Genomic DNA, 26683 nt, shown 5'->3' on the forward strand with positions numbered 1-26683 from the left:
GTTGATCGGAAATGTTCATCCTGGAGACCAGTTACTAGTGGTGTACCGCAAGGGTCGGTGTTGGGTCCACTGCTGTTTGTCATTTTTATAAATGACCTGGATGAGGGCGTAGAAGGATGGGTTAGTAAATTTGCAGACGACACTAACGTCGGAGGAATTGTGGATAGTGACGAAGGATGCGTAGATGAGCAGAGAGATCTCAGTGTCCATGTACACAGATCATTGAAAGTTGCCACCCAGGTTGACAGGGCTGTTAAGAAGGCATACAGTATTTTAGCTTTTATTAATAGAGGAATCGAGTTCCGGAACCAAGAGGTTATGGTGAAGCTGTACAAAACTCTGGTGCGGCCACACTTGGACTATTGTGTACAGTTCTGGTCACTGCATTATAAGAAGGATGTGGAAGCTTTGGAAAGGGTGCAGAGGAGATTTACTCGGATGTTGCCTGGTATGGAGGGAAGGTCTTACAAGGAAAGGCTGAGGGACTTGAGGCTGTTTTCATTAGAGAGAAGAAGGTTGGGAGGTGACTTAATTGAAACATATAAAATAATCAGAGGGTTAGATAGGGTAGATAGGGAGAGCCTTTTTCCTAGGATGGTGACGGCCAGCACGAGAGGCCATAGCTTTAAACTGAGGGGCGAAAGATATAGGACAGATGTCAGAGGTAGTTTCTTTACTCAGAGAGTAGTATGGGAATGGAACGCTTTGCCTGCAATGGTGGTAGGTTTGCCAACTTTAGGTACATTTAAGTCATCATTGGACAAGCATATGGACGTACATGGAATAGTGTAGGTTAGATGGGCTTGAGATCGGTATGACAGGTCGGCACAACATCGAGGGCCGAAGGGCCTGTACTGTGCTGTATTGCTCTATGTTCTATGTTCCCAACTCCTGTCTGATAGTGTCATAGTTTCCTTTACCCCAGTTAAATATCTTCCCCTGGTAACTGCTCCTTTCTCTCTCCATGGCTATGGTAAATGTCAGGCTGTTGTGGTCACTGTCGCCAAAGTGTTCTCCCACCACGAGATCTGACACCTGTCCTGGCTCATTGCCGAGCACCAAATCCAAAATGGCCTCCCCCTCGTCAGCCTGTCCACATACTGAGTAAGGAAACCTCCTGAACACACCTGACAAAAACGGCTCCATCCAATCCATCTGCACTAAGGAGGTTCCAATCTATATTGGGAAAGTTGAAGTCACCCATAACAACAACCCTGCTACATAGAACATAGAAAAGTACAGCACAGAACAGGCCCTTCAGCCCACGATGTTGTGCTGACCATTGATCCTCATGTATGCACCCTCAAATTTCTGTGACCATATACATGTCCAGCAGTCTCTTAAATGACCCCAATGACCTTGCTTCCGCAACTGCTGCTGGCAACGCATTCCATGCTCTCACAACTCTCTGTGTAAAGAACCCGCCTCTGACATCCCCTCTATACTTTCCTCCAACCAGCTTAAAACTATGACCCCTCGTGCTAGCCATTTCTGCCCTGGGAAATAGTCTCTGGCTATCAACTCTATCTATGCCTCTCATTATCTTGTATACCTCAATTAGGTCCCCTCTCCTCCTCCTCTTCTCCAATGAAAAAAGTCCGAGCTCAGTCAACCTCTCTTCATAAGATAAGCCCTCCAGTCCAGGCAGCATCCTGGTAAACCTCCTCTGAATCCTCTCCAAAGCATCCACATCTTTCCCATAACAGGGCGACCAGAACTGGACACAGTATTCCAAGTGCGGTCTAACCAAAGTTTTATAGAGCTGCAACAAGATCTCACGACTCTTAAACTCAAACCCTCTGTTAATGAAAGCCAAAACACCATATGCTTTCTTAACAACCCTGTCCACTTGGGTGGCCATTTTAAGGGATCTATGTATCTGCACACCAAGATCCCTCTGTTCCTCCACACTGCCAAGAATCCTATCCTTAATCCTGTACTCAGCTTTCAAATTCGACCTTCCAAAATGCATCACCTCGCATTTATCCAGGTTGAACTCCATCTGCCACCGCTCAGCCCATCTCTGCATCCTGTCAATGTCCCGCTGCAGCCTACAACAGCCCTCTATACTGTCAACGACACCTCTAACCGTTGTGTCGTCTGCAAACTTGCTGACCCATCCTTCAATCCCCTCATCCAAGTCATTAATAAAAATTACAAACAGTAGAGGCCCAAGGACAGAGCCCTGTGGAACACCACTCACCACTGACTTCGAGGCAGAATATTTTCCTTCTACTACCACTCGCTGTCTTCTGTTGGCCAGCCAATTCTGTATCCAAGCAGCTAAGTTCCCCTGTATCCCATTCCTCCTGACCTTCTGAATGAGCCTACAATGGGGAACCTTATCAGATGCCTTACTGAAGTCCATACACACCACATCCACAGCTCGACCCTCATCAACTTTTCTAGTCACATCCTCAAAGAACTCGATAAGGTTTGTGAGGCATGACCTTCCCCTCACAAAGCCGTGTTGACTGCATTTGATCAAGCCATGCTCTTCCAGATGGTCATAAATCCTATCCCTCAGAATCCTTTCTAACATCTTGCAGACGACAGACGTGAGACTTACTGGTCTGTAATTGCCGGGGATTTCCCTACTTCCTTTCTTGAAGAGAGGAATTACATTTGCCTCTCTCCAGTCCTCAGGTACGACTCCATTGGAGAGCGAGGATGCAAAGATCTTCGCAAGTGGCGAAGCAATTGCATTTCTCACTTCCCAAAGCAGCCGAGGACAAATCTGGTCCAGGTCTGGCGACTTGTCAATCTTCATGTTTGACAAAATTTTCAGCACATCAGCTTCCTCTATCTCTATCCATTCCAGCATGCGCACCTGCTCTTCAAAGGTTTCATTCACTACAAAGTTCATTTCTTTCGTAAAGACAGAAGCAAAAAACTCATTTAGGGCTTCCCCTACCTCCTCAGACTCCACACACAAGTTCCCTATGCTATCCCTGATCGGCCCTACTCTTTCTTTAACCATTCTCTTATTCCTCACATAAGTGTAAAATGCCTTTGTGTTTTCCCTAATTCGTTCTGCCAAGCCTTTCTCGTGCCCCCTCCTGGCTCTCCTCAGACCATTTTTGAGCTCCTCCCTTGCCTGCATGTAATCCTCTCTAGCTGAACTTGACCCTAGCTTCCTCCATCTTATGTAAGCTACCTTCTTCCTTTTCACAAGAAGCTCCACCGCTCTCGTCACCCAAGGTTCCTTTATCTTACTCCTTCTTGCCTGTCTCAGAGGGACATATTTACTCATCACTCCCAACAACTGTTCCTTAAACAGTCTCCACATGTCTATAGTGCACTTACCATGGAACAATTGCTCCCAGTCCATGCTTCCTAACTCATGTCTAATCGCGTCATAGTTTCCTCTTCCCCAATTAAATATCCTCCCATTTTGCCCAATCCTCTCCTTCTCCATAGCTATGTAGAATGTGAGGCAGTTATGGTCACTATCACCAAAATGCTCTCCCACCACAAGATCTGATAACTGCCCCGGCTCGTTTCCCAGCACCAAGTCCAGAATGGCCTCTCCCCTCGTCGGCCTGTCAACGTACTGAGTTAGGAAACCCTCCTGAACACACCTTACAAATACAGCTCCATTCAAATCTTCTGCTTGAAGGAGGTTCCAATCAATATTAGGAAAGTTAAAGTCACCCATTACAACAACCCTGCTACGTCCACACTTTTCCAAAATCTGTCGACCTATGCTTTCTTCAATCTCCCTGCTGCTACTGGGGGGCCTGTAGTAAACCCCTAACGAGGTGACTACTCCCTTGCTGTTCCTAATTTCCACCCATACTGACTCGGTAGGCAGATCCTCCTCAACAATGGAAGCTTCTGTAGCTGTGATATCCTCTCTGGTTAGTAGTGCTACACCCCCTCCTCTTTTTCCCCCCCCTCCCTATTCTTTTTAAATGTTCTAAACCCTGGAACATCCAGCAACCATTCCTGCCCATGAGAAACCCATGTCTCTGTTATGGCCACAACATCATAGCACCAGGTACTGATCCATGCTCTAAGTTCATCACTTTTATTCCTGACACTCCTTGCGTTAAAGCAAACACACTTTAACTGATCCCTTGGTTCCTTCCCAGGAAAATCCTTCCCACTAGCTGGTCTACCTCTTGCTACTGCCTCACCTGCATCAACTCTCACCTCCGGTATACAGCTCAGGTTCCCACCCCCCTGCCATACTAGTTTAAACCCTCTCAAACTACTCGAGCAAACCTTCCACCCAGGACATTGGTCCCCTTCCAGTTCAGATGCAACCCGTCCTTCTTGTACAGGTCCCACCTTCCCCAGAAGGCATCCCAATTATCTACATATCTGAAGCCCTCCCTCCTACACCAGCTGCGCAGCCACGTGTTAAGCTGCGCCCGCTCCCTGTTCCTCACCTCGCTATCTCGTGGCACCGGTAGTAAACTAGAGAACACTACTCTGTTTGTCCTGCTTTGCAGCTTCCATCTTAACTCCCTGAAATCACTTTTTATATCTTCAATCCTCTTTCTGGCTATATCATTAGTGCCAATATGTAACACGATTTCTGGCTGTTCGCCCTCCCCTTTTAGGGCCTTATACACCCGATCGGAGACGTACCAGACCCTGGCACCAGGGAGGCAACATACCTTCCGGGAATCCCGATCCTGACCACAAAATCTCCTGTCGATTCCCCTAACTATCCAGTCCCCTACCACGAGTACTTTTCTATTCTGCCCCCTTCCCTTCTTTGCCACAGTGTCAGGCTCAGTGCCAGAGAACTGACTACTATGGCTTTCCTCTGGTAGGTCATCCCCCCCAGCAGTATCCAAAACGGTATACTTATTGCTGAGGGGAATGCCCACAGGGGATCTCTGCACTGTCTGTCTGTCCCCTTTCCTCCCCCTAACTGTAACCCATCTATCCTTGTCCTGAGCCTTAGGAGTGACCAACTCCCGGTAACTCCTCTCAATTACCCCCTCTGCCTCCCGAATGATCTGTAGTTCACCCAGCTCTAGCTCCATTTCCCTAACACGGTTTTCAAGGAGCTGGAGTTGGGTGCACTTCGCTCAGATGTAGCCAGCGGAGACGTGTGCCACATCTCCCAACTGCCACATTCTGCAGGAGAAGCAAGCAACTGCCCTAGCATCCATACCCCACTTATCTGAACACCCACTCAGTACTAAAGTAGAAAGCTTACTTCAAGTAATAATAACGAATTAATAACAAACTTATATTCAATAGAGAAAGTTTAGAATGAACCTTACCTTATTAACTAGGTTAGAGGAGGAGGGTGGGTGGGAGACACTACAGTTGTAGAATTTTGGGTTTAGCCGCCTTGCTGATATATATGGTCACTGCTACATTTGCACTTTTCAACAATCTGCCAGCCAATGAGTTCTTCGATCTCCCTACTGCTATTTGGGGGTCTGTAGAAAACCCTCAGTGAGGTGACTGCTCCCTTGCTGTTTCTAACTTCCACCCATACTGACTCAGTCAACAAATCTTCCTCAGCAACCTCAGCCCATACCACCTCAGTAGACGAGTCCTCATCAAACGTTCTTTCAGCCACTATTATACTGTCCTTGACCAACAAAGCCACACCTCCCCCTCTTTTACAACCTTCCCTGACCTTAATGAAAGATCTAAACCCTGGAACCTGCAACATCCATTCCTGACCCTGCTCTATCCATGTCTCCGAAATGGCCACAACATCAAAGTCCCAGGTACCTATCCAAGCTGCAAGCTCACCTACCTTATTCCGGATACTCCTGGCATTAAAAAAGACACACTTCAATCCAGCTTGCTGTGTGCCAGCACACTCCTGTGACAGTCAGGTCCTGACCATGTCCTCCCTACGCTCATCCTCCTGTGTACTAGGACTACACCTCAGTTTCCCATCCCCCTTCTGAGCTGGTTTAAATCCACCCGAATAGCACTAGTGAATTTCCTACCCAGGATATTAGTGCCCCTCTGGTTCAAGTGGAGACTGTCCTGTTTGTAGAGGTCCCACCTTCCCCAGAACGAGCCCCAATTGTCCATGTACCCGAAGCCCTCCCTCCTGCACCATCCCTGCAGCCACGTGTTCAGCTGAAATCTCTCCCTGTTCTTTGCCTCGCTATCACGTGGCACGGGTAACAAACCAGAGATAACCACTCTGTTTGTTCTAGCTCTCAGCTTTCACCCTAGCTCCCTGAAATCCTGCCTGACATCTCTATCCCTCTTTCTACCTATGTCGTTGGTGCCTATGTGGACTACGACTTGGGGCTGGTCACCCTCTCCCTTCAGGACCCCAAAGACACGATCCAAGACATCACGGACCCTGGCACCTGGGAGGTAACACATCAATCGTGAGTCTCTTTCGTTCCCGGCAAACCTTCTAATCAGTCCCTCTATCTATTGAGTCCCCAATGACTATCACTCTCTTCCTATCCCCCCTTCCTTCTGTGCAAGAGGGACAGACTCTGTGCCATAGAAAAGCACAAAGAATCTTTTCAGTTTGATGACAGTAGTCCAGGGGTTAGACATGGGGCTGGGAGCATTTGGAAGACAGCGAGGGACCAGGAGGCAGTGAGGAACTGGGAAGAAGCAGTGAGTGAAGGTAGCAGTAGACTGGGAAGAGGCAGTGAGGGGCCAGGATGAAACAACGAGCAGGAGGCAGCAAACATGCTTTGATGGTTGAATGGACAACGGATTTACATTATCACATTATCATTTCATAACTCCAGCAGCAACTTTAAGATTGCTGTAAGTGAAACTGTTCAGACAGTCAGAAGGTTCAGTCAGAAACCGGCACTCACCCCTGATTCAAGTCATTTTCAGTGTTGTCCAGCCAGAGCCGAACTGCAACTGCGTTGCCCTCCCGGCACTGGGTAAATATGTCATCCATCCTGTTCTTCCTGTTCTCACTGTTCCAACTCTGCTCCTGCTGGACACCAGATGTAGGAGACAACCTGAATACGTTGATCCAGATGAGTCCAGAGAATCCACCAGAACCGCTCCCTGGACGGGCAAAATCCAATGTCACCCACAATCCAATCTGAAAAAAATTAGGCAGGTTCAATGGCAATAACCAGCACTATCCATAACACAGACCTGGTGTCTCTTGTGTGCTCCTATCACCCACAGAAGGATTACCTATGTAACAAATAAGTTGTTTCTTTCCCCTTCAATCCTGAACTGTACTGATAAGTTCTGGGAAGAAAAGAAGACCAATGTACTTAGTCCCCCACATTCCCCAAACTCTAGTCCCAAGTACTGACATCACCACCCCTGGTATCTGAAGATGAATCATTCTGTCCACAACTTTGCAGTCCCTTCTGAGTCTGAGCTAAGTTTCTGACCTCATGCCCACTCGGTCACCGAGAACACCTACTCCTACCTCCTAGCATATCTTCATATTCACTTGACAGAGCTGTGGGAATACAAGAGTAACAGGCACCGCCGCTACCACCCCCCAGCTCCAGTGGAAGTAGTCACCTTTCGATGCCAAATTACTCGGGAGATTAATCTAAGTTTCAAAAAAGAAGCTTGGAACTCTGCTGTGATAATACTCTTGCCTACAAATCACAATACTAGCGATTCGCTTCTCTTCAAGTTGCTACAGATAGCATCAAATTTAGCAGACCACTCAGTTTAGTGATGAGACAGGGCTACACTGCTGCAGGTGTAGTACCATGGCTAAATTATTAAGTGGAGTGTGCATTAGCTCCTTGTAGGTGAATATTAATGATCCCACAGCACTATTTAAAAAAGAGAAAAGTAAGATTTATTCTTCAATCAACATCATGGAAGAATATGCACCAAACAAGCTGAAGAATCTGTCAGTCCAAGCAACCCAGCTTTCCTCAACACAGCACTATTTTTCTTGGTTTAGGTTTTTTCTTACTGTCCCCTCTTTGAATTTGTGAATAGGACGAGATAAAAGAAGTTGTTAGAGCTGGCACCTCATTGATGCTGGAATTCCAAATCCCCAGAGCAGTGTGTGCAGCTTGAGATAAAGGTAAATGAATAAAATACAGGTTTAAATGTACCTCAAAAGCGGGCAAGGATACTGGACTTTTGGACTGTTCCTGCTGTGGCAGAGGTTTTTGCAGCAATTTCCAGTAACTAAAACAAAAAAACCTAGGCTTTACATTTATAATTTAAATCAAGAAGACAAGACATGTGGGAGGATGTTGTTGCTAAGAGTTAAGTATGTGTCCTTTATGAGGAGTTACAGAGTCAGATATTGGAGTTCAACACTGTGCTGGGATTACCTCAGCGTCTGATTCTCGATCAGTGTCAAATTCACCAATGTTCGTCAGAGAGAAGTCAGTCTGAGCTTCTGTATCTGAAATGTAATCTGGTTAGTTAGAAAAAAACACGTCGGCTCCTTACGTGCTGACTTGCCACACCTCTCTGTACAAGACTGAAACCCAGCAGGCAATCAGTATCACAGATACAGAGTGGGGGAGAAAAGGGCCTTTTATAAAAAATTACAACTCCAGACTATGTCTGGTAATCAGACACTGTTCGGCATCCAGCACATGCAGGGAGCAAGGTCCCAAAGGTGCTCTGAAAGGTTTGTTCAGCCTGTTAATTAATCCCATCATCTGGTCTGCCTTAGAAACAACCATTTGATTTTAAAAGGGAGATCGTGATAACGTTTTATTTCTGCACCCTCAGACAGTCAAAACTAAGCAGGGCTCAGAGGAAGAGCTGATTGGTAAAAGTTGACTGTCTTTCTTCCCGGCTTCACAAGCCCCAGTTGGTAGGCTTTTGAACTCAAGCTCCACACCGTGTGCTCGCCATCTTCCACTGGTTCCCAAGTTATACAACATTTTGACTTTATCATTCTCGAACTTGTTTTCAAATCCTTCTTCAGTCTCACCCCTGTTTATCTCTAACCTCCTGTAGCCCCACAGCCCTCTGAGATCACAGCATTTCTCTAACTGTTGACTATCTCAGAGTCCCATTACTCCACCACCTGGAAGCTGTACCTTCAGCTCCCAGACCCCAAGCTCTGGAATTGCATCCCTAAACCTCTCACAATTTGCGATTGAGGTTTTGGTCGCCTGTTCCTCATTGGGTTTGACACAACAGCACCAGGAGAGAAACTGGACTGGAGCTGAAGTGAGACTGGAGCCAGAACTTGCACTGCCATGGGTTTGTAACTGACTAGAGGCAGCATTAAAAGGTTTATACACAAATATTATTAATACTAAATAAATAGCATCGAACACAAATTGAAGACGTGAGGTCCCGACACAGAATAAGCAAATGTTTTACAATTGGTTTTGCACTGGCTAAGCCTGGGATTTCTCTGGATTAAATTTCCCTCACTATAAACAACAGCATTTTCTATTACCTTACCCAAATACTTGCTGCACCTGCATACTAACCTGTGGTGATTCATGCACTAAGACAACCAACACTCTCAGTAACTCAAAGCTTTGCAACATCAGACCATTTAGACAAGATATTTCTTTTTATTCTTCTTGCCAAAACAGGCAATTTCACATTTTCTCACATCACATTCCATTTGCCAGATCTTTGCCTATATGCATATATACTTTTGAAGTCTTGTGTCCTCTTCATAATGTATCTTCCAACCTATTTTTGTGTCTTCAGCAAATTTAGCAACATAACTTCCACTCTTCGACCGAATTATTTATATAAACTGAACTGTTGAGGTCCCACCATTGATCCACATGACAAACCACTCAATATGTCTTGCAAACCTGAAAAAGACCTATCTATGGCTTCATTCTGTTTCCTGTTCATCAGCCAATTTCCTGTGAATGTGAATTAGTTGCCCCCTGTACCACAAGCTTTTATCTTCCACAGTAAACTTTGATATGGTGCCTTATCAAGTGCTGTCAGAAAACCAAAGTGCTGTATATCCACTAGCTTCTATATAATGATTTCCTCCTTTGAGGTACTCAAATAGATTGGTCAAACAGGATTTCCCCTTGACAACACTATGTAGACTCTGCCCAACAGCTAAAGGAATCAAAGGGTATGGAGAGAAAGTGGGAACAAGGTACCGGATTGGTTGATCAGTCATCATCATACTAAAGTGAGGAGCAGGCTCAAAAGACTGAATGGCCTACTCTTGTTCTTATTTTCTACATTTTTTTGAAAACATTCAATGTTTTAACCTCAACTGCTCTCTGTGGCAGAGAATTCCACAGGCTCTCCATTCTCTTGGTAAAAATATTTCATCTCAGTATGCAACAACATGAGACAGTAGGAACTGTAGATACTGGAGAATCTGAGATAACAAGGCATCGAGCTGGATGAACACAGCAGGCCAAGCAGCATCAGAGGAGCAAGAAGGCTGAAACCTCATTTCTGAGGAAGGGTCTAGGCCCGAAACGTCTGCCTTCTTGCTCCTCTGATGCTGCTTGGCTTGTTGTGTTCATCCAGCTCTACATCTTGCTAACCCTACAACATGACCCTAGTTCTGTTCATTGTGAACACCTTCCCTGCCTACACTCTATATACTCCTATTGGAATTTTAAGAGTTTTTGTGAGATACTCCAACTCAGTCTTCTGAACTTCAGTGAATATCGCGCTAATCAATCCAGTCTTTCTTTATATATCAGTTCGACAATCCCAGGAATTAGATTGGTAAACCTTTGTTGTACTCCATCTCAAGTAAGGAGACCAAACCTGCAAAATTCCAGGTGTAGCCTCACCAAGGCCCTGTACAATTGCAGCAAGACATCCCTGCTCCTGTATTCAAATCCTCTTGCTATGAATGCCAACATACCATTTACCTTCTTCACTGCCTGCTGAACCTGCATCCTTACTTTTCAACAAATGGTGTAAAATGACACTTGGGTCTCACTGAACCCCTCCCTTTTTCAATCTATTGCCATTCATAAAATAGTCTGACTACTTGCTTTTGCTACTAAAGCGTATAACTTCAAATTTATCCACGTTATGCTGCATTTGCCACACATTTGTCCACTCACTCACCCACCCTGTCTAAATCACATGGAAGCATCTCTGCATCCTCCTCACAGCTCAGCCTCCAAATCCAGCTTTGAGTTGGCTGCAAACCTGTCGACATCAAACTTACATCCCTTATCTGAATTGTTAACATAAATTGTAAATAGCTGGTGTCCCAGCACCAGTCTCTACAGCACCCCACCAGCCACAGTTTGCCATTTGGCAAAAGACACATTTATTCCCAGTCTTGGTTTCCTCTCCCCCCAAGTAGTTCTCTATCCATGTCAGTTCACTACTCTCAATCCCATGTGCTTTGATTTTACACGATTGAAGATTAAACCAAAAGATGAGACTAGAGATTAAAAATAACAAAAAGAACACAACTAAAGGTTTTGAAGGCACTATGTATTCAAAAGAACAGATGAATTAACAATACCAAAGGAAACAGTCCAAACCTCTAGAACCAGACAGGCAATGCAACCATCTCAACTCATGTTCTTCGCTGCAGAGAGAAGTATTAACTCCTCTCCCTGTGGGCACAAAATCTAAGCTGACCATCAATGCAGTGTGAAACTCCTATTCAATCTGCCTTCACCAGTATTTCAGGTATATATTCACAATCACAGCAACTCACTGGTGTAAAAAGTAACTCGTGTCATTTTTAATTCCTCTCAGGCCACTGGGGGAGGGGTGCCTGGGGGATGGAGAATATGGATCCTCTTTACAAAAGAACACAAGAAGTGCGGTAGAGATAAACCAGGGAATTACAGACCAGTCAGTCTCACATCAGTGGTAAGGAAAACTATGAGAGAAAACTCTGCAGGAGAGAATTAACCATGCAGAGAACCAAGGCTTAATCAGGGGTAGTAAGCACGGCTTTGTCATTGGGACATTATCCCCAACAAGTCTGGCTGAATCTTTCGAAGAGGTGACCGGGTGTGAAGATGAGAGGAATGCAATTGTTGCAGATGATCAGGATATCAGCAATGCGATCAACAAGTCCCTTGGATAAGCACCCAAAATGTCATAGAACATAGAACAGTACAGCACAGAACAGGCCCTTCAGCCCACAATGTTGTGCCGACCATTGATCCTCATGTATGCACTCTCAAATTTCTGTGACCATATGCATGTCCAGCAGTCTCTTAAATGACCCCAATGACCTTGCTTCCACAACTGCTGCTAGCAACGCATTCCATGCTCTCACAACTCTCTGTGTAAAGAACCCGCCTCTGACATCCCCTCTATACTTTCCACCAACCAGCTTAAAACTATGACCCCTCGTGCTAGCCATTTCTGCCCTGGGAAATAGTCTCTGGCTATCAACTCTGTCTATGCCTCTCATTATCTTGTATACCTCAATTAGGTCCCCTCTCCTCCTCCTTTTCTCCAATGAACAAAGTCCGAGCTCAGTCAACCTCTCTTCATAAGATAGGCCCTCCAGTCCAGGCAGCATCCTGGTAAACCTCCTCTGAACCCGCTCCAAAGCATCCACATCTTTCCCATAATAGGGCGACCAGAACTGGACGCAGTATTTCAAGTGCAGTCTAACCAAAGTTTTATAGAGCTGCAACAAGATCTCACGACTCTTAAACTCAATCCCCCTGTTAATGAAAGCCAAACTTAGCGCTTGGAAGTGGGACTGGTGCACATTTGGTGTATTTTTGACAGTAGAGACGTAATGGCTGAAGGTACTGTATGATTCAATGATTCATTGCTCACAATGTATAGGCTAATAGCTGAATCAGGTCTGCAATCTATTCATTTTAGATTCAGTTTACTCACCCAAAGGACTGCCCCACCCAAGAAACTTCCTGATTCAGAATGTCTTGTCTTAGAAATGGTATAAAGTGATGAATGAGACTGTTTTTGTTGTCTGACTGGTGAAGAGCTTGACCCAGTCTAACTCTTCAATGCTCCCTTGTGTTGAACACTTCATCACTTTCTGTCTGCCAGGCCACTTTAAGGGTTCCACTTGTCCTCCCCTCAACAGGGCCTCCCAAACTCCACAGTGCTCTGCATGTTGCTGTAAACTACCCTGCACATTAAAAATCAGACCGTTCAGGAATGTAATCGCTAAAGAACGTAGCAAAGTAATTTTTCTTAATGTTGGGAGAAAGATGCAGATCTACTAGTAAAAGCAGCTGCAACATGGGATGATAATTACCTTAAATAAACAAAATACAATAAAAATATCAAAGCAACTTAATTTGGTTATGTACTTCTCACTGGAGGAATGTTCTTGGAAGTTTAGAGAAACAAAATAAAATGAAACAAAGACACTGCCGAGGGAACAGGAAGAGGCTATCCAGTCCTTCCAGCCCATTCTGATACTCTATGGGGCCAAGGCTCAGCTATATCTTTGCTCTATTTACCCATAAACCTCAATATCCTTGCCTGACAAATATCCAATGTCACTAGTAAGAACCTCATTTTCTCCCAGCTTTCACATGCGTGTTGGGGGGGGGGGGGGGGGTGAATTTCAGAATCCCACTCCGCTTTGTGAGGGCATGTTTCCTGACTTCAGCCCTCAATGGCCTAGCTCAGGTTTGAAGGTTCTACATCCTTCCCTTCTTTTAGACTCCAACTCTCTATTAATCGGATTAAATCTTCCAATCATCTCAAACCCCTCAGTCTGATCAAGATAATAAAATGTGAGGCCGGATGAACACAGCAGGCCAAGCAGCATCTCAGGAGCACAAAAGCTGACGTTTCGGGCCTAGACCCTTCATCAGAGAGGGGGATGGGGTAAGGGTTCTGGAATAAATAGGGGGAGAGGGGGAGGCGGACCGAAGATGGAGAGAAAAGAAGATAGGTGGAGAGAGTATAGGTGGGGAGGTAGGGCGGGATAGGTCAGTCCAGGGAAGACGGACAGGTCAAGGAGGTGGGATGAGGAGAGTAGGTAGGAGATGGACGTGCAGCTTGGGGTGGGAGGAAGGGATGGGTGTGAGGAAGAACAGGTTAGGGAGGTAGAGACAGGTTGGACTGGTTTTGGGATGCAGTGGGTGGAGGGGACGAACTGGGCTGGTTTTGGGATGCGGTGGGGGAAGGGGAGATTTTGAAGCTGGTGAAGTCCACAGTGATACCATTGGGCTGCAGGGTTCCCAAGCGGAATATGAGTTGCTGTTCCTGCAACCTTCGGGTGGCATCATTGTGGCACTGCAGGAGGCCCATGATGGACATGTCATCTAAAGAATGGGAGGGGGAGTGGAAATGGTTTGCGACTGGGAGGTGCAGTTGTTTATTGCGAACCCAGCGGAGGTGTTCTGCAAAGCGGTCCCCAAGCCTCCGCTTGGTTTCCCCAATGTAGAGGAAGCCACACCGGGTACAGTGGATGCAGTATACCACATTGGCAGATGTGCAGGTGAACCTCTGCTTAATATGGAAAGTCATCTTGGGGCCTGGGATAGGGGTGAGGGAGGTGGTGTGGGGGCAAGTGTAGCATGTCCTGCGGTTGCAGGGGAAGGTGCCGGGTGTGGTGGGGTTGGAGGGCAGTGTGGAGCGAACAAGGGAGTCATGGAGAGAGTGGTCTCTCCAGAAAGCAGACAGGGCTGGAGATGGAAAAATGTCTTAGGTGGTGGGGTCAGATTGTAGATGGCGGAAGTGTCGGAGGATGATGCGTTGTATCCGGAGGTTGGTGGGGTGGTGTGTGAGAACGAGGGGGATCCTCTTTTGGGCGGTTGTGGCGGGGGCGGGGTGTGAGGGATGTGTTGCGGGAAATGCGGGAGACGTGGTCAAGGGCGTTCTCAACCACTGTGGGGGGAAAGTTGCGGTCCTTGAAGAACTTGGACATCTGGGATGTGCGGGAGTGGAATGCCTCATCGTGGGAGCAGATGAGGCGGAGGAATTGGGAATAGGGGATGGAATTTTTGCAGGAGGGTGGGTAGGAGGAGGTGTATTCTAGGTAGCTGTGGGAGTCGGTGGGCTTGAAATGGACATCAGTTACAAGCTGGTTGCCTGAGATGGAGACTGAGAGATCCAGGAAGGTGAGGGCTGTGCTGGAGATGTCTGATCACCCTTGTTCTGAAATATGGACTCAATATCAAAGTGCACAACTGGCAAACTAGATTAGCAAACTATAGTATAATTATTACATTTCTGCGAAAGCAAAATAAACCAAGTAGTTTTAAAAATTAAGTATAATTTCTCTTGGTTTAGTGTCAATGTGAGAGTCTGAAGGCTCAGGTTCAAGTCTTGTTGTAGAGACCTGCTCCCGGCGGATAACTCTGCCATTATTTTAGGTCCTCGTGTGTCTGGCTTGCCAATGAGTGACATTATGCATCAAGTCCAGTTGCATGACGCACTGCCACTGGCAAGCATACAGTGAAGAGGAAGCCAAGCATGCAAGCATCCTCCCAGTGTACAACCTCCGCATCATTAAGGCTCATTTTACTATCTCCTCCTACTGACATGCAGTAACCTGCAGAAGGTCACAGGGGAACCTGAGAGCCCAGGAATATGATATACAACCCCCACAAGTGGATGTTCAAGTCCATATGAGGAGCTTAAGAAATAGGAACAGGAGTAGGCTATTCAGTCTCTCAATACTGCTCCACTGATCAAGAGGATGATAGCTGATCAGACATTCCTCACATCCACTTTCCTGCATTTTCCTCACCTGATCAGGAATCTATCCATTTCAGCCTTAAATATACACAAGGATTCTGACTTCACAGCTCTATGTGGCAAGAAATTCCTCCTCATCTCAGTCTTAAATTGGTACCCTTTAATTCTGAGGCTATATCCTCTGGTCCTAAACTCTCTCATGAAAGGAAACATCCTCTCAGCACTTACCCTTTCAAACCCCTTAAGAATCCTACGTTTTTAATGCAATCATTTCTCATTCTTCTATATGCCAGGGAATCCCAACCTGTTTAGTCTTTACTCATAAGACAATCCCTGCCTACTGGGGATTATCCTAGGGAACCTTCTCTGAAATGCCTCCAATGTAACAATATATTTTCTTAAATCTGGAGATCAAAACTGCTCACATTGCTCCAGATGTGGTCTTAACAGCACCTTGTACAGCTGCAGTAAGACTTCCCTACTCTTATACTCTAACCGCTTGAAATAAGGACCAACGTTTCATTAGGCTTCCTGCCTACCTGCTTCACCTCTGTGCTCGCTTTCTATGTTTTGTGCACAAGTTCCCTTAAGTCCCTTCGTGTTGAAGGATCATGCAGTTTATCTCCATTTAAATAATACTCCATCCTTTTGTTATTCCTTCCAAAATGAACAATTTCACATTTCCCAATTATACTCCAATTACCCACTTTGTTAACCTTTAAATATCTTCAAATTGTTTGTATCCCTCTCTCAAACTACCTTTCTACCTATTTTACTGCTGTCTGCAAATCTTCACTTCCTTCCGCCAAATCATCAATATATATTGTAAATTAATATATCAGCACTGATCCCTGTGGAACCCCATTGGCTACAGTCGGCCAATCTGAAAAAAAAACCCTTAACCCCACTTGGCATTTCTTGCCCTTGAGCCAATTCTCTATTCACACCAATAACTATCTCTAATACCATGATCTCTTATGACTTAACCTTATGCCCTGGCATCAATGAACCTGTTCCCAAGTCATTAATAATGCCCACTATCTCATGAGTTGGCTCACAAAAATCAACAACCCTGGAGTGGAGTCCTGAGCGGCTAATGATCCCTTTAAACAAGAACCTCCAGAAATTTGGATTTCATGGGTTTCACATTTGGATCCTGTCCTGCCCCTGGATCCAGTCTGTAAGTTTGAAAAGGAGATGCAGATGATTGACAAGTCTATGTGGCCAAACCATGCCCTGTCTTTACAGGCAGAAAATCTTTTCAAGAAAACAGACTTAAGAACTTCTGATGAGAGTCTATGATGTTTCCTTGAATCAGATGGAAGTACAAAGTCACCAATGAAGCTACCTTTTGAAGGCAAACATGCCCAGCATGCTCACACTGAAGATGGCTGCATCCCCAAAAATTACTGTGTTAGGGTCTCAATTATTCTCATTATTTATTAATCACTTGGATAATTGCATAAATATCCAAATCGGTTATCCATCTTGGATTAAAAAGCAGATAGATCAGGATATTTTCTAGATGGTATAAATTAAATATATAGTCGATGCCTGAAGAAATTTTGCGTTTCACGTGTATATATCTGTTAAATACCACAGAAAATCATCAAGAAAGCTCAAGCAATGTTGGCCTTTATAATCTAGAGGATGCAGAAGTTATGCTGCAGTTATACAAAAGCCTGGTTAGACCCCACTTGGTTTACTGTGAGCAAATCTGGGCACCAGACCTTAAGAAGGATATATTGGCCTGAAGTGAGTACAACTTCGGTTTACAAGAATAGACTTCAGGGGTTAAGTTATCAGGAGCAATTATACAAATTAAATCTGTTTCCTTTAGAATTTAGAAAGTTAAGGGACAATCTGATAGAAGTCTTTAACAGGAAAAGACAGACTAGATGAAGATAAACTATTTCTGGTTGCAGACTGTAGAATTAGGAGGCCTCGTATGAGAATCAGGGCCAGACCATTCATGAGAGATGTTAGAAAGCACTTCTACAAACAAAGGGTGGCAGAGATTTGGAACTTTCTTCCATAAATTGTAGTTGATAGGAGATCAGTTAATTTTAAATCAGAGATAGGCAGTTTTTTGTTGAACAACAGTATTAAGGGTTATGGCACATAAAGACAGGCATATGGAGTTAAGTCACAGATCTCACTAAATGGCAGATCAAGCTTGAGAACCCGAGGTAACAAAGTGTGGGGCTGGATGAACACAGCAGGCCAAGCAGCATCTCAGGAGCACAAAAGCTGAAGTTTCGGGCCTAGACTCTTCATCAGAAAAGTTTTCTCCAGCATCTGCAGTTCCCATTATCTCTAAGCTTCAGAGCCCGACTGGTCTGCTTTGTTCCTGCGTAAATTGCCATACAGGGAGGGAGCGCATATCAAGACACTAACAGGTTGCACAATGATCTGGTTCAAAATCAACCCTAACATGTGGGAAACTCTGGCTGATGACTAATGTAAACAAAAACACCAGGTGTCATCTCAACCACCACGATTTCAGACACTCCAAAACAGTCACCAATCTTGCTAACAAAGCATCAGCAGGCATCCTCCTGCACCACGAGCAAGGGACAACTTTATGGGCAGCACTTATGACAGATGTTGCCTCTTTCTATAATAGGCGGTAATTGGCTGAGGTACTGCCATTGAGAAGGTAACAGGGAACTAGAGGCTCCCAGCTCCGGGGCAATTTAAAAAGGACACACAGCTTGAGCACATTTCTGTTCTTTGCACAGGATGAGTCCATGCGAAAATATGCGCATGTCGTTTCTAGGAAGCGGAACGAATCATGTTCTGAGCTTGCTTATATTTAAATAATGAAGATATTCGGGCAGAGATAGTAGGAACTGCAGATGCTGGAGAATCCGAGATAACAAGGTGCAGAGCTGGATGAATACAGCAGGCCAAGCAACATCAGGAGGAGCAGGAAGGATGACGTTTCGGGCCTAGGCCTTTCTTCAGAAAGGTCCTTTTTCTGAAGAAGGCCCTAGGCTTGAAATGTCAGCCTTACTGCATTTAATGCCCTTGGTAGCAAAGAATCAGCCACATTATTGGTCTGGAGCCAGACATAGGCCTGACCTGGTAAATACAGCAATTTCCTTCCCAAAAAGACACTGAATGAAACAATCAAAATTCCTGAGGAATATGGCTTATGTGCCTGGGATACATGACATTGCTGAATTACGTGGAAGATTTCAAACTTATCTGATGGTAGCAACCTTTAATGGAACATACAACTTGCATGGCCACTGTAAAACAGCAGTATAAAACGAGTTTTCTGAAGAAGGGTCTAGGTCCGCTACATCAGCCTTCCCGCTCCTCTGATGCTGCTCGGCCTGCTGTGTTCATCCAGCTCTACACCTTGTTATCTCAGATTCTCCAGCATCTGCAGTTCCTACTATTTCTGTATAAAACAATTGATCTGTTGTCCAACCCAGGCATTTGGGGAGCCTCAGTGAGTACAGGACAGCTTTAGTACAAATATAGGCAGTGCAGTATATTGTCAGCACATTTTTGTTCATATATATTGTTACCATTGTTTAAAACTTGTCCTTGTGTTTGGCCTGAGAGCAAAGCGAAAAGATCAGACAAAATATTATATAATGCAAAACTATATTATGCAAAATACTGCAGAAAACAGAAACAGAAACTGAAGAAACTCAACAGGCTGGGCAGAATCTGTGGGCAAACAGTTAAAGCTTCGAGTCTAGTATGACTTCTTCAGTTCTGAAAAGAGTTGGAAAATATCCTTCTTTATGCTGTTGACAGAGGCAGAATCCCAGTGTAAAAAAGTTGCTCATGATGGAGAGAGATTTAAATTGATTGTAAATTAAGGTTTGAAAGAGAGAAAACGATCCTCTCTACTAAGAGCAAAGCAAACAAGACAAGAGAATGAACAACATATCTTTCTTTTCAGCAAAATTCAGATTCCCTTTTATTTACGTCACAGCATCAAAAAACTGATCAATTTGTCAAACAGGATTTCCCCTTTCACAGAAGCATACTGACTCGATATAACTGAGTTATACTTTCCTAAGTACATTGTTAAGACTTCCTTTGCACACATCATTCTGAATTGGTACTGTATCACCATTCCTTCACTGTCACAGGTTCAAAATACTGCGTTCCAAACAGCATCGTGAGTGGTCCCAGACCCCAAGGACTATAGCAATACAAGAAGGCAGATCAATACCATCTCTGTGGCTATTACAGATGGACAATAAATGCATATAAAGGAACAAAAATGGTGCGCTGTTTTGAATTTTAGCAGAAATTTCATACCGATTAAAGTTTAATGGCAAAAACACAAAGACCTCAATCAATGAAAATACTTATAAAACATAAACAATGGACTACATCACTATCAAGGAAACCAGAGAAAGCCCAATCCAATAAATATCCCCATACCTCCGAAGCTCAGTGCCTCTTCAGCCCAACTACTCCAAGGCTCAGTACCCCCACCCCCTCAGGTTCAATGGCCCTCACACTCTGAATCATTCATCTAGCCTGGCAAGGCTCAGTGCCTACCCCCCACCTCGCCCAACTCGCAGGCTGGATGCTGTCAAACCCCCAATCCCTGCTTCAGTGCTCCTTCAGACACCCGACTTTACCCTAAACTTCCCCACACTCAGGCTCCGTGCACCTGATATCTCCTGAGGTATAGTGCCCACACCCACAACTGAAGATCAGTGTCCTCTCATACCTCCATTTCAGGAATTTGACAATCCATTCCATACCCCCAGGCACATTCACTCCCAACATTTGCACACACCTCCACACCCAGAATCAGTGTTCTGATACCCCCGCCCAAGCACATTCACCCCTCGCACTCGCACGTGCCTCCCCATCCCCGATCAGTGTTCCACCTCCCCACCCCTGGGATCAGTGTTTCTCACTCCCTCCTCCACCCAGCACATTCACCCGTCACACTCACAAACACACCTCCCCTGGGATCAGTGTTTCCCACTCCCCCTCCCCAGGGATCAGTGTTTCCCACACCCCCTCCCTGGGATCAGTGTTTCCCACACCCCCCTCCCCAGGGATCAGTGTTTCCCACACCCCCCTCCCCAGGGATCAGTGTTTCCCACACCCCCTCCCCTGGGATCAGTGTTTCCCACTCCCCCTCCCTGGGATCAGTGTTTCCCACACCCCCCTCCCCAGGGATCAGTGTTTCCCACACCCCCCTCCCCAGGGATCAGTGTTTCCCACACCCCCTCCCCAGGGATCAGTGTTTCTCACACCCCCTCCCTGGGATCAGTGTTTCCCACACCCCCTCCCCTGGGATCAGTGTTTCCCACACCCCCCTACCCTGGGATCAGTGTTTCCCACACCCCCCTACCCTGGGATCAGTGTTTCCCACACCCCCTCCCCAGGGATCAGTGTTTCCCACACCCCCCTCCCTGGGATCAGTGTTTCCCACACCCCCTCCCTGGGATCAGTGTTTCCCACTCCCCCTCCCCTGGGATCAGTGTTTCCCACACCCCCCTCCCCAGGGATCAGTGTTTCCCACACCCCCCTCCCTGGGATCAGCGTTTCCCACATCCCCCTCCCCAGGGATCAGTGTTTCCCACACCCCCTCCCTGGGATCAGCGTTTCCCACACCCCCCTCCCCAGGGATCAGTGTTTCCCACACCCCCCTCCACCCAGCACATTCACCCCACACCCCCACCCCCAGGCTGAGTGCCAACTAACTGCCCCACCCCACCCGAGGCTCAATGCCGTCCTGAGCCAAAACTCGGAATCGTGGCGCCGCCTCCCCCCGTTCTTCTGGTTATTCCCTCCCAACCCCGTTGCCCCGGTTACACTCTCCCAAGCCCCGTTACCCAGGTTACGCACTCCACCCAAATCCCGTTGCCTCGGTAACCGGATCCTCACCGTTTCTTTCAGGTTCGCCCCAAAGCGAGGAAACTTTGAGAAGCCGCGCCTGCGCAGCGGTAACGGCACCGCCCGCCGTTTTGGAGAAATGCGCATGCGTATCACCGCCTTCATCGCCTCCTGGTGTCCCGCCCCCATACCCGTTGAAGGTGCACGGCCACGCCCCTGGAACGGGAACCGCCTACCGCAATCCGCCGGTGTACGACTCCGCCCCACGCCCCGCCCCCACGCCCAGGTGAGACGATCCACATCAATTGGTATCAGAGATATTGGGAACTGCAGATGCTGGAGAATCCAAGATAACAAAATGTGAGGCTGGATGAACACAGCAGGCCCAGCAGCATCTCAGGAGCACAAAAGCTGACGTTTCGGGCCTGGACCCTTCATCAGAGAGGGGGATGGGGAGAGGGAACTGGAATAAATAGGGAGAGAGGGGGAGGCGGACCGAAGATGGAGAGTAAAGAAGATAGGTGGAGAGGACAGTATAGGTGGGGAGGTAGAGAGGGGATAGGTCAGTCCAGGGAAGACGGACAGGTCAAGGAGGTGGGATGAGGTTAGTAGGTGGGAAATGGAGGTGTAGCTTGAGGTGGGAGGAGGGGATAGGTGAGAGGAAGAACAGGTTAGGGAGGTGGGGATGAACTGGGCTGGTTTTTGGGATGCAGTGGGGGGTGGGGACAAGCTGGGCTGGTTTTGGGATGCATTGGGGAAGGGGAGATTTTGAAGCTGGTGAAATCCCCATTGATACCATTGGGCTGCAGGGTTCCCAAGCTGAATGTGAGTTGCTGTTCCTGCAACCTTCTGGTGGCATCATTATGGCACTGCAGGAGACCCCCGATTTTGATTTATTGTAGTCACATGTACCTAAGTACAGTGAAAAGCTTTGATTTGCAAGCAGATCGGAGCAAACCAGGACCTACAGATCATAGATAATAAAATGTGAGGCTGGATGAACACAGCAGGCCAAGCAGCATCTCAGGAGCACAAAAGCTGACGTTTCGGGCCTAGACCCTTCATCAGAGCTCTGATGAAGGGTCTAGGCCCGAAACGTCAGCTTTTGTGCTCCTGAGATGCTGCTTGGCCTGCTGTGTTCATCCAGCCTCACATTTTATTATCTTGGAATTCTCCAGCATCTGCAGTTCCCATTATCTCTCTCCTACAGATCATAGGACGCTTAGACAGAGCGAGGCATTAGGTTATGGCTGCAGAGGAGCAAGGTCAACATTAGATTTAAATTAGAGAGATACATTCAGCTGCCTAACAATGCCAGGGAATCACTACTCTACCTCTAATCACCAAGCCATCATCACCCAGACCGTCGACAACTTCATCACCTCGGGAGATTTCCCGTGCATAGTCTCCAGTCTGATAGTTCTCCAACACTGCATTGCCCACTTCTATCTCCTACCCAAATCCTGAAACCCGTCTGCCTGCTCCTGCCCCATTGAGGTCACCTTCACCAACCTCAAATCTGTTCTTTCCCCTTTGGTCCAGGAACTCCCCATCTACATTTAGGACACAACCCACACCTTCCACTTATTTGAAAACTTTCTATTTCCAGCCTTAAACACGTCAATAGACAAGAGGTGCAGGAGCAGGCCATTCGGCCCTTCGAGCCAGCACCACCGTCTTCATTATGGACGTTCAGTCCCTGGATACCTGTATCCCACACAGGGATGGCCAAAAATCCCTCTGCTTCTTTCTCTCCCGTAAGCCCAACCAGTTCCACTCCACTGACACACTCATTCACTTGGTGGAACTGGTCTTTTCCCTCAACAACTTCTCCTTTGATTCCTCCCACTTCCTACAAAACAAAGGGGTGGCCACAGGCACCCACTCAGACCCGAACTATACTTGCCTTTTTGTAAGATTCGTAAAACAGCCCCTCTTCAACAACCATAACCGCTAAATCCCTCAGCTCTTTCTCTGTGATACTGATGACTATCAGTGCTGCCTTGTATGCTTGCAAGCTTGATTAGTACATCAACTCTGCCAACACCTTCCAGCGTACCTTCAAACTCACCTGGACCATTTCTGACATCTCCCTCCCATCTCCATCGCCATCTCAGATAACCGACTCTCCACTGGCATCCACTTCAAACCCAAATGACTCCAACAATTACCTCAAATACACCTCCTCTCAGCTACCCTCCTGCCAAAATGCTATCCTATATTCAATTCCTCTATCGCGGCTCCCAGGGTGAAGTATTCTACTCTCGGACTTCCCGGATATCTTCCTACTTTAGAGATTGTAATTTCCCCTCCTCCGTTATTAAGGAAGTCCTCACTGCATCTCCATTTCCTCACTTCTGCCCTCAACCTTCTCCCCCCACAACAATAAGAATAGAGCCCGCTTAGCCCTCTCATACCACCCCACCAATATCCATATACAATGCATCATCCCCCGACATTTCCAACACCTACTATCAGACACTATCACAAAAAAGATGTTTTTCTTCCCAACCATGTCTGCTTTCCTCAGGGACTACTCACTCACAACTCCCTCATTAGCTCCACACTCCCCACCAACCCCTCCACCACACCTGGTACCTTTCTCTGCAACCACAGGAGGTGCTACACCTGCCCCAACACCTCCCCCCTCAAGTCTGTCCAAGGCCACAAACAATCCTTCCAAATCTGCCACAGATTCGCTTCATCAAACCTCATCTATTGTATTCGGTACTCCCCACGCAGTCCCCTCTATATCGGAGAAACCAAACACAGACTTTCCTGCTCCTCGGATGTTGTCTCACCTGCTGTGCTTTTCCAGCTCCACATTTATTTACTCATGCTTCCAGTGTCTGCAGTCCCTTACCATCTCCATGGCAGGGAGGAAGCTGTTGGTCCATGTGTTCAAGCTTTTGTATTTTCTGCCTAATGGAACAAGTTGGGAGATAGCATTACCAAGTGGGAAGTGTCTTTGATAATGTTAGCAGCCTTTCTGTGGCAGCGAGCCATGTAAATAGAGTCCACGGATGGGATGTTGCCTTCCATGATGGTCTGGGGTGTGCGCATCACTTTCTGTAGTTTCTTATGGTCCTGGGCAACACAGTTGCTATACCAGGCCATTAAATACCTGGATTGTATACTTTCTATGGTGCATCTGTAGAAGTTGCTGAGGGCCCTTACAGACATCTCAAATTTCCCAAGGTGCCTGAGGAGGAAGAGATGTTGAGGAGTCATTAACCTCAAATTCAACAACAATCTGACCGTGACAATGATGCTTTGCAGAGAATAGTGGTTTCTGAGATCAGCCAAAGCAGAATGAGACACAGATGTTAAACTGTGGGAACTATGGGAGAATATATATATAGAGGGCAAAATCTGACAAAAGGCGCCACCTACTTAAAATAGAGATGACAAGGAATTTCTTCTCTCATCTAAACGCGAATCTCTGAATTCTTTATGCACTTGGCTTTAGAGGCTAGGTCATTAGGCATAATCAACAATAAAAAAGACCTTTAATCAGTGATGGACTCAAGGGTTAAATAGAAAAACGAAAAGAACAGTGGATGCTGTAAATCAGGAACATAAACAGAAGTTGCTGGAAAAGCTCAGCAGGTCTGGCTGCATCTAGAGAGGGAAATCAGTTAACTTTTTGGGTCTGGTGATCCTTCTTCAGAAATGGAAACAACAGCGAACACCAGGGAAGCAGCATGGTTCTAACTTCTCTGGTGCCAGGGATATCACAAAGATAGTAGGAACTGCAGATGCTGGAGAATCTGAGATAACAAGGTGTAGAGCTGGATGAACACAGCAGGCCAAGCAGCATCAGAGGAGCAGGAAAGCTGACATTTCGGGTCTAGACCCTTCATCAGAAAAGGGGGAGGGGAAGGGAGTTCTGAAATAAATAGGGAGATGGGGGAGGCAGACAGAAGATAGATAGAGGAGAAGATAAGTGGAGAGGAGACAGACAGGTCAAAGAGGTGGGTAAAGTAAGGAGTTAGGGAGGGGATATGTCAGTCCAGGGAGCGGGATGAGGTTAGTAGGCAGGAAGCGTTGAGGTACGGCTTCAGGTTGGAGGAGGGGATAGTTGGGAGCCCAGCTTGACCCCACCTCCCTAACCTGTTTTTCCTCTCACCTATCCCCTCCTCCCACCTCAATTTCCTACCTACTAACCTCATCCTGCCTCCTTGACGTGTCTGTTCTCCCCGGACTGACCTATCCCCTCCCTACCTCCCCACCTATACTCACCTTTACTGGCTCCATCCCCGCCCCTTTGACTTGTCTGTCTCCTCTCCACCTATCTTCTCCTCTATCCATCTTCAATCCGCCTCCCCCTCTCTCCCTATTTATTTCAGAACAACCTTCCCCTCTCCCATTTCTGACGAAGGGTTTAGGCCCAAAACGTCAGCTTTCCTGCTTGGCCTGCTGTGCTCATTCAGCTCCAAACCTTGTTATCAAAGGGATATCACAAAGATGGTCTGAACATGGTGGCAGCTCATTGAAAATGTGTCAGACACAAACCCCTGAACTCGGATTCTCCAGCATCTGCAGTTCCCATTATCCCTGCATCTGCAGTTCCCATTATCCCTGCATCTGCAGTTCCCATTATCCCTGCCTTCCTGCCACCACTCCTCACTCCCAGCACAGATTGTAATCATCACCTTCGCCAGAGCATGCTGTTGCTCCTCCCGGCCGTAGGGGTCGCTTCTATTACACCTTCCTGTCAGAGAGGGCACCGATGCTGCACCTCCTGGTCGGCGAGGGCGCTGTTGGTACTGGCTTTCCTTTGGGGATGTGGGGTGTGCGCTTCCCGGGCGGTAGGGGCGCAGTTAGCGGCGGGATTCGGTTTAGGCCTGAGGCCTCTCGGTAAGGTGTGAGCGTTGAGCAGCGTGAAGGGGAGCGGGTGAGGCTGCAGTTGATAATTTGTGATGACCTTCCCCCAGGGGTGGGGGGAAATAGTCTTGAATTTGTGTGAAGATTCTGTTTAATTTTACAGTTGTGTTGGGGGGGCGGATTTGTGGTGGCTACAGCTTGAACTCGGTCCACAGGAGGTGGGGAGAGAGTAAGTTAATGGAGCGTGCACCTGGGGCGGAGAAGAGTAGGGTAGGGAGGGTGTAGGGAGGAGGTGTTGGGGGGGGGGAGGGAGAGGAGGGGGGAGGGTGAGAGTGAGCGGTGGGATGGCGGCGGGTGTGAGGGACGGGGGACGGGGTGGGGGAGGGTGTGAGGGACGGGGGACGGGGTGGGGGAGGGTGTGAGGGACGAGGGACGGGGGACGGGGGTGGGGGGAGGGTGTGAGGGACGGGGGACGGGGTGGGGGAGGGTGTGAAGGACGGGGGACGGAGGGAGGGACGGGGGTCGGTGAGGGAGGGGGGAGGGGGGG

General features: G+C 47.0%; 2 protein-coding genes across 5 annotated transcripts in view; one reads left to right on the forward strand and one right to left on the reverse strand.

Moving 5' to 3' along the window:
• The window catches only part of ilk (integrin-linked kinase), a 78767-nt gene extending 57298 nt beyond the window's left edge, over positions 1-21469 (reverse strand). Inside the window, exons 1-2 of the mRNA XM_048533284.1 lie at positions 21361-21469; positions 6777-7015 (exon numbers count right to left, since the gene is read on the reverse strand). Of these exons, the coding sequence (XP_048389241.1) occupies positions 6777-7015; positions 21361-21456 (335 nt within the window). The 5' untranslated portion in view covers positions 21457-21469. The remainder of the gene's footprint in view (positions 1-6776; positions 7016-21360) is intronic.
• Positions 21470-26097: 4628 nt separating this feature from the next.
• Positions 26098-26683, forward strand: part of rrp8 (ribosomal RNA processing 8) — a 28573-nt gene continuing 27987 nt past the window's right edge. For 2 of the 4 annotated variants that reach the window (XM_048533452.2, XM_048533456.2), the window contains exon 1: positions 26219-26365. The gene's annotated coding sequence lies outside the window, so the exon portion shown is untranslated. The other 2 variants (XM_048533454.2, XM_048533453.2) reach the window with 2 other exon arrangements.

This window comes from Stegostoma tigrinum, chromosome 6 (assembly GCF_030684315.1).
Source record: "Stegostoma tigrinum isolate sSteTig4 chromosome 6, sSteTig4.hap1, whole genome shotgun sequence".
Classification (NCBI taxonomy): Eukaryota; Metazoa; Chordata; class Chondrichthyes; order Orectolobiformes; family Stegostomatidae; genus Stegostoma; species Stegostoma tigrinum.